Raw genomic sequence first — 9,046 nt, 5'->3', positions numbered from 1 at the left:
TAAACTATTTGCACTGTTAGATGTACTAAAAAACTGTTTACTAGCACTTAAAACTTGTAATAAACATTAAAACAAACATGTTTATTTTTGTACCTGTTTTTCCAATTATTTGGCCACTTTACTAATGCAGCATCAAATGGCAGTTTATCACACTCTTGATCCTTGCTGTATCTTTTCAACCATTCATGAGATGCACTTTTTGCCCTATCTTGCCTTTCGTCTCTTTGTATCTCTTCTTTTAATGTTGATTGCTAGCCGAATATTTCCAACAGTGGCAATTAGTTTATTTTGCTCCTCTCACTCCACCTCCAAGCAGTTGAACAAAAAGATTTCAGAATGCCTAAATTGCTAAGGCATTCACTGCAAGATTGCAGTGTGTGTGTGTTTGATGGTGTTATGCTAGCCATATATGCTTTATAAAAATATAATGATATTGTCTAGTAACAAAACCCCCATTTATTCTGAGATTGTAATGTAGAGGGACTGAATTGGTTCTAATTTCACTAAATTGCTTATAATTTACTTTTGTATGGTTTCCTTTATCTACAATATGCAGAATGTTTAAACTGCATAAATTTCAGGCATTTTATCATTACTAGTAATGTAATTTGCTATTGGATGACCAGCTGAAGGGGAACAGAAAGCATTGTTGCACTGGCAAGGAAACTCAATCCAGATCTGGATGAAGTTGAACAGTTGTTGTACTCACATTTACAGGAGCTCTCCAATGAGGTCCTTATAAAATTAAAAATAATAGAACAAAAACCGTAAACACCAGACTAGAAAAGGCACAGACAGCCCTGGACAAAAACATTCATGCCACCAGTGCAAACCCTCAGTGAAAATGCAAAGCCCCAACATGCACAAGGAGTAGGTCTAGGTCTGACTGCAATATGCAAGACAACACAGTTAACTACTAACATACATCAATAGGCCTTGCATTGAAGAACAAGGACTATGTGTTACATGAAGGTGTAGTGACTTGAGTGGGGTCACCTTGTAGAAGAGGACCCCAAACCCCCTCAGAGCAGGCATATCTGGTCAGTGGAGGCAAGGAAATGTAAGCTGACTACCTGGGAAGGAAACCTGGACTCTCAGTCAGAGCAAAATTCAAGGCTAGGGCACATGCAGTGTGACGAAACAACTGTAAAGGAGAAAAGAAACAATGTCAAAGCAATGGACTCCAGTGGAACTTATGATCCACAGATAGCCAACAATACTATCCTTAAATATGAAGTTGAGCATGGGTCCCATCATAGGTCCTGTGGCCCCTGAAGCTGGGATCAGACGAGTAAGTGAGGGAGAAAACTGGCGGGGACCCATGCTGACCTTGGCTGCTCCCTAGTGATGGTTAGGTGCAACAAGGTTGAGTGTTTAGACTGTGGCAACGATAGCTTTCCTTGTTACCTTCAGATACCTAGTTCTCTTCAAGAGTGCCAAATTCTTGTCGAGGCTTCTGGTAGGCAAGGACGTATCTAAGGTGTGTGTTTTGTATTTCACTAAGGCCTGGCTGGACTAAATGTTTCAGAAGCAGCACATCTACAGTAATGAAGGTGACCCCGCAATATGTAATCAATGCATTAACTACAACATCCACAGCATCATCACATGTTGCTCCCTCATCCACCAATAATTTATTAATCTCCTATCTTATCAATGAGCATCACTTGCAATAAGCAGGACAGCTCCAGCATTTTTTGTAAATAGAATAAATGTTTGTCCATTAATTTTTTCTCAATATGCTGATTGTTTTAATTCATGAAGCTCTCAATTATATAAATAGGATTTTCAAAGTTTCAAACAAACAACTTATAAATGGCTTTGAGGAATGCATTTGTAATTGGGGACCTCCTGTATTGTTACAATGCACTAGTGCAGACTTCAGAATTACTTAGGGCCACAGTTCAAATAAGATAATATGATTCTATATGTACACATGCCTATGATGTAGGGAAAAACATACTTGTTTTGTGGTGAAGTGATATGTCCTTGGTTCGAATCATGCACAGGTTGGGATAATTTTGCAATCTTTCCTAGGCTTCTTTTTCCTGTTACTTTGCAGTAAAGGGTAATTGAAAGCCTATATATAAATTGACTGGCTGATCATGCTCTGGAAAAAAAAAATATGCATGGTAAAACCATATAATAAGCTGTAATAGGGAGATTTCTTTGCCTGCACACAAGAGATTAACAAAATAAATTCCAGCTCTTATCCCCTCTCACGTAATACAAATTATTATCTACCGAAGGAATGTGAGTAAAATACGTTCATTTCATAAATTTTTATTATTAAAATTTATACTTAAACTTAGACGGTTTACACACTGAAGGTTTTAATGGTGGTGGAGCATACTTGAGAGCAAGGAGAGAGAGTGGGGCTGGCCGCTTGTGGTAGTTGAGCAAGGCTAGAAACCTCTGTAATGCTGATGGAGTCAATCGCACCTCCATATGCTGGGCAAATTTAATCGTTTCATCAGCCCCTCTTAGATTTCCTGTATCACCTGAGAAAAGAATGAATATTTTTTTTTATTCTATTATACATTTAACAAAAATCCAATAAATAATACAATAAACTAGAGGTTTAACATGCGAGAAATGTCACAAGGTGTATATGGAATTTATGGACTTGGGACAGTACATGATAAAGTGCCGAGTACAGTATGTATGCACTTGGTCAAATATTATTAAAGGCTGAGAAGAACTTATATGCAGAAAGTAGAGCACATGTTAGAGTTAATAGCTAATTAATGATTAGTTTGATATTAAGGTTGGAATATGTCAGGATTGTATGATGTCCTAACAGCAGTTCATACATATATTTTTATATGATCATTACCGTGTTTCTCACTTTCATGGCATGTGGAGGCATCAACCCAGAGGAAAAGACAAAAGTTATAGCTTTTAATTAATAAAAACATTAAAAGTATCATCATCCACTCGTTACATTATTTACATAATACGACATTCAGCACAAGTCGTAAGTAATGCCACACTACAGCAGTCATCCACAGCAGCAATCCACCACTTCATGAAACTGCTTATAAACTGCCAGTCACGGCATTCAAAATACTTAGTTAACTTGCTTACAAATTGCCTACACTCATGTAAATTTCCCATATCCTGTGTGTTAGCCACTCTCACTCCCTGTTCCTCACTCACTCATCATGTCAGCCCACCTCCTCAGCTTCCTTTTTCTCTACCCTCAAATTCACTCAATTACAAACTCTTCACCAGTCAATTGCCATCTATTTATTCAACATGCCAAACCCATCTCAGGACCCACTCCTCAATCTCGTATTTGTGAAGTCATTTACATAAATTAAAAACAGCAATGGTCCTAGGACAAACCACTTTGGAACACCACTTCCACTTCTCTCCTGCCTGTTTTCTCTCACTGTGACCCTTTGTTTCCTGTCTTAAATATTTTTCTACACAGTCCAGTGCCTTTCTTCTTATTCCCACCTTTCTCTACATTTTGTGTATTAGTCTTTTGTGAGGAACTGCATCAAAAGCTTGATTTGGCAGTTTAGGAAGATGCAATCTGCCCATCCTTTCTTCTCTTGTCTTGTCTTGTATTATTTTAGTGACCCTGAAGTAGAATTTAATCAAGTTTGTTAAGCATGATTTTCCCTCTCAGAAGCCATGTTGTGCTGTTATAAAATTTACTCTCCCCAAATGTTCAACAGTCATTTTTCTGATGTCTTTTCTAGCATCTTGTATGGAATACATGTTAATGATGCTACTTTATAGTATAGTGCTTCATATCTCTCGCCTTTATTGAATACTCGCTGTACCCGTCCATGCATTGCTGTGACTTAGCAACGCATGGATGTTGCTGAGCCACAGCAACCCCCCCCCCATCCTCCCCACCATCCCCCTTGTCCTCCCCACCCTTTTCCTCTTCCTTGTCCCCTAGTCCTCCCCACCATCCCCCGTCCTCTCGACCATCTCCCACTCCCCCATCCCCCTCGTCCTCCCCACCATCACCTACTCCCCCATCCCCTTGTCCTCCCCACCATCCCCCACTCCCCCGTCCTCCCCACCATTCCCTCACATGAAAAAGGCAGATTTTCAAAAAACCAGCGTTGAATGCAACAAAACGCTATTTTCTGGGTGAGACCCGGATGCTCCCTGGAGCTATCCAGGCTGATATGTATATCATTAGACTTTGGCATCAGTTAATGTGAATTAAGTTCTAGGCCTACCAAGAACCACGAGCCAGAACCTGCCCCCCCCCCCAGAGGGACGCGAGGAACAATGGGCTGTAGAAATGCACATGGGATTTGGAGCATTCTATGTCTGCCATGGACCGGGCCAAGCACCCAGAAAGGCAAGCGCCTCAAAACAAACCCCTATTCTGGTTAAAACGACTAAAATAGACAAATGAGTGGACAGAACTCCCAAAATGAAAACAGGCAAATGAGCATGACGTCATACGAGCCACACTGCATGTCTGAGCATGTCTGCTGCATGTTTGCACTGCGAGGATGGGGGGGGGAAGGAAACCCCAGACCCACCGTGCTGGCCATCGACCCTTCAGTTCGAGGCTGGATGTCAAAACAAGTGAAAAACTGCCGACCGGGGGAAAGGGGGGGTGGGGATGCCAGAGAGCCTCCAGGTCTCACCAAGAAAATGCCGTTTCATTACATTCAACGCTGGTTTTCTTGGGGGAGCCCCTTTGACTTCCCGGAGCTACATAACCAAAGACAAAAACTTACTCAAACAAAGACTTACCCAGCAGTCACCCTCAACTCGAAGTCCAGACAACAGGATGCAACCGCCGACCCAATATGACACAGGCCTGACCAGGCTCAGGAACATTCACGACGTAGTGTGCAGCCAGGACCCTGTTCGCCTGCCAAAAACCCCGTGCCTGAATGTCAGCCCAGGACATATTACCAAAGACGGCAGCCAATGCAGCAAATTTATGAACGTCATGTGCCCGGGAATAGACCACAGGCTGGCTAGACCGAATAACCCTGCGGACGACCTGAGACCCAAACCCTAAAACAGGGAAGAAAGGAAACTGGATCAACCCAAAGTGCGTTCCGGTCACAGAGGTCGTGGCGTGCAAATAATGGTGGAGAGCCGCAACTGGACACAGCACATTATCCACCCCAGCCTGACCAACCAAGCATCAACAACCCAAGGATCCCTCTGGAAAGCAGCCATCTCATTCTTCGCCAGAAAAGGAGATGGCTGCAAACGAACGAACCTATCACCTCGACCAAAAGAGCAGAAACCATTGCGCAGGAGGAGAGCATGAGACTCCCCAACCCAACCCCCAGAGGCCAATGCCAACAAGAAAAAGAGCCTTAGAAAAACAATCCTGAACCAAAGGGGCCATAACAAACCGAGGAGAAGACAAATAAGAGAGCACTCTGTCCAAAGACCAGGATGGCTCAGAAGGCGCATGAGCAGGCCAGAGGAGAAACAACGCACGAGACAGCTTGCGAAACGGTGCAGAAGTAATATCAGTACCGAAAGCAAGCTGCAGCGGCTCCATCAACGCCACACGACATAAGACGACAGTATTCGGCATAAGATGACGGTCTTGAAACAGCCACGAGAGAAAGGACAAAACAACCTTAACCGAAAGCGAAGTACAGTACAGCAACAAAGAGACAAAAAGAACCGGAAGGACTTCTAGGAAACTTCATACTGCCTCCGAGGTGAAGCCCGCAGGTGGGACACCATCAAAGAAGCCACCTGATCACTATACAGATGGTGATAGACTCGAGTCAAAAGGACCAAACGCGAAGACTCGAGGAGAAGATCGAACCAGTCTCATAATGGACCGGACCGATCTGCTGAAAAAGGCGGAGCTGCGGGAAAACCTCCAGATTCGGGCACCAAGCAAGCAGCACCTGAAACCAAGGCTGGGGTGGCCACCTTGGGGGCCAAAAGGACTACTCTTCCCTGGTAAGTCTCCAAGCGAGCCAGGACCTGGAGCAACAGCTGAACCGGAGGGAAGAGGTACAGGAACCCTCCCACCTCGACCAGTCCTGCCGAAAGGCATCGACCCCGACAGCCTAGCAGTCAGGGAAGGGCACCACATATATTGGAATATGCCTTGACCATTCTGACGCGAAGAGGTCCACCCCCAGGCGCCTGAACGTCTGGCAGAGCTAACTGAATGAGTCGGCGTCGACCGTCCTTTCTGTGGACAGGGGAATGAACCGGGGCAGGCTGCCCGCCAGGATGTTGGACACCCCATGGACGTGAACAGCCAGGAGAGCCAAACTTCGAGAACTCATCTGCTGAATCACCCGAAGCGACCAGCCCTAAAGAGCCAAGGGTAGCATTGAACCGCCTCAGTTCAGGCAATGAACCACCTGGGAGCAGTCCGAAGATCCGCAGACGACTCGAACCCTCCGAAGCGAAAACCACACCTCCGCGAACTCCTGCACCGTCTTGTGGGCCCAAGATAAGGACAGACCCCACCTTCCCTGGCCAGCCTGGTGAGCACTGGTCACAAAGCCTTAGCCGAGAGACGACGCGTCCGTGAATATATCGAGCAAGGGGCTCAGGTAGGCGTCAAGGCACTGAACCCTGAAAAACCTGAAGAGGACGGCGGCAATGCAGCAGCCGAGACAAGCCCCCCCCCCCACCCCACCCCAAAAAAAAAACACATGCGAGACCACAGCCAAAGGAGAGACTCCGGAGGGAGTGACAAGGAAGCGGTCCAAGAGTCCCACACAAGACCCAGTCAAGTCCGAACCTGGGAGGGGACCAGATGGGACTTCACCAGTAACCCAAACCTGGCTAGCTGGGAAAGAACCAAATCTCTGGCGAGTAGACGCACGGAAAGACTGGGAGCCCAGACCAGCCAGTCGTCGAGGTAGGCCAACACCCGAACACCTAACAGATGCAAATGGGCCACCACAACCCAGTTGAGGCATGTGAACATGCAAAATATTGAGCCAGGTTCAGCCCGAATGGGAGACAATGAAAGCGGTAATTGAGACGCCCCACAACAAACCCAAGCCAGTCCCTGAACCCCCAGATAAATCGGGATGTACCAATACACGTCCTTGAGGTCCAGGGACACCATCCAAGAGCCAGGCTCCAACAGAAGCCGAACCTGGGTCTGGAGCTGGAGCCACACGACCATGCCACAATCATATCAGCCGAGAACTTGAAGGGTGGATCGCCGGCACGGTGGGATGGGGCTTCCCCTTCCCCCTCCAGGAGAGGGGGGGGGAGCTGCATAGACATGCGGCGCAACTCGTGTGACGTCATACTCGTTTTCATTTGGAGAATTGTGTCAATATAAACCAGAATAGGGGTTATTTTGAGACTCTTACCTTTCTGGGTGCCTGACCCGGTTGATGGCAGACATAGAATGCTCCAAATCCCATGTGCATTTCTATAGACCATTTGCTCCTCATGCCTCTCTGAGGGGGCCAGGTTCTGGCTCGTGGCCCCCCCTGTAGGCCTATAACTCCATTCACACTGACTGATGCCAAAGTCTAATGATATACATATCAGCCTGGATAGCTCCGGGGAGCCGAAGGGGCTCCTTCCAGAAAAAGCATGTTATTACCTGTCACAGGTGCTGCATTTATATAGTAGGCATATAAAAACATGCACATATTTGAATGGAATGTTGTTTCAAAATCTCAATGCAATCGGTGAAGAACTTTCAGAGAGTAGCGATTTTTAACAAAACGAACATTTACATTTTATTTATGTAGAAGATTGGAAATACATTTGCCTTTTTCAAGATCCAGTATCTCTCCTCTTTCTAGTATAATGAACACTATATCTTGAGGTTATCTTGAGATGATTTTGGGGATTTTTAGTGTCCCCGCGGCCCGGTCCTCGACCAGGCCTCCACCCCCAGGAAGCAGCCCGTGACAGCTGACTAACACCCAGGTACCTATTTTACTGCTAGGTAACAGGGGCATAGGGTGAAAGAAACTCTGCCCATTGTTTCTCACCGGCGCCTGGGATCGAACCCAGGACCACAGGATCACAAGTCCAGCGTGCTGTCCGCTCGGCCGACCAGCTCCCCTACCACGGCCTAATATATGCACATCAGCCCGGTATAGCTCCGGGGAGCCAAAGAGGCTCTCCACAGAAATATTGGTTTTGTGAAAATTTTTGGTGGTCCAGGAGCGCATCCCCTATTTACAGCATTGAACCCATGGAAAATCTCATTCTGCATTAAGAACAAATGCTATATGAACACTTTTCAGGACATAACCTGTTCATTGTAGGGGGACTGTCTGTATACAAAACTTGCTCTTGCTGTTAAAATACAGAGTCCTTACCTACTAGACCTAGGTAACACACCTACACCTAGTAGTGTGGTTCTGGCTATTAAGTATGACATATATATACTGTAGTGTATGTGGATGGGGTCATAAGGGTAATCAGGGTAATAATAGACAGGGATGCCAAATTTGTGTTACACATGCCTATAAATCTTATAGTGTATCAAATTTAATGAACACAGACACACACTGTGATGAACATCACTCTGCATTTTGGCTGACAGTATTGGCCTAGTCTTTGGTTTTGTCACGCGTGTTTCCCTCAGCCAGCCTTTCTCCATCTGGTCGGTGCCATGCTTGCTTGTGGTTCACGCAGGCCCTTTTGTGGTTTGCCCCTTTGATGTGGGCATTGGGGGATGGGGGACAGCTCATCCGGTTTGCTAACTCCTGGTCCAACAAGTTGTGGGCTTTTTGGATAATGGATAATTTCTCATAACCTGCAGCAGAGTTAGTTCCTCCTCCTTCCGAATGTTTGGGTCTTTCCAGGCAGGCTTTCTTCCTCTTTTTGCATATGGATGGGGTCATAAGGGCAATCAGGGTAATAATAGTCAGGGATGCAAGTAAGTAAGTAATTATCAAAAGAAGGCACCAAACCGGGAAGGCTATGTAGCACCATCAAATACGCAAAATAATCAGAGGGCGCTAAATATCACCAAGGATGCCAATACGAGAACAAAAACGCATAAGGCGAACGATATCAAAAGTATCCGAGTCACCAAGAATTCTATCGAGGGACAGGTGACCGCGAGGGGCGGTCGGAAAGCAAG

General features: G+C 45.7%; 1 protein-coding gene across 4 annotated transcripts in view; it reads right to left on the bottom strand.

Annotated features, from left to right (window-relative positions):
* Positions 1 to 1,952: 1,952 nt before the first annotated feature.
* The window catches only part of LOC123748386 (uncharacterized), a 33,356-nt gene continuing 26,262 nt past the window's right edge, over positions 1,953 to 9,046 (bottom strand). For 3 of the 4 annotated variants that reach the window (XM_069308433.1, XM_069308431.1, XM_069308432.1), the window contains one exon: positions 2,268 to 2,501. In XM_069308433.1, the coding sequence (XP_069164534.1) occupies positions 2,290 to 2,501 (212 nt within the window). In that variant the 3' untranslated portion in view covers positions 2,268 to 2,289. Of the gene's footprint in view, positions 2,111 to 2,267; positions 2,502 to 9,046 lie in introns of those variants that run through there. The other variant, XM_069308434.1, reaches the window with a different exon arrangement.

This window comes from Procambarus clarkii, chromosome 62 (assembly GCF_040958095.1).
Source record: "Procambarus clarkii isolate CNS0578487 chromosome 62, FALCON_Pclarkii_2.0, whole genome shotgun sequence".
Classification (NCBI taxonomy): Eukaryota; Metazoa; Arthropoda; class Malacostraca; order Decapoda; family Cambaridae; genus Procambarus; species Procambarus clarkii.
The sequence above is the reverse complement of the archived record's forward strand: the minus strand, read 5'-3'. Positions and strand labels throughout refer to the sequence as shown.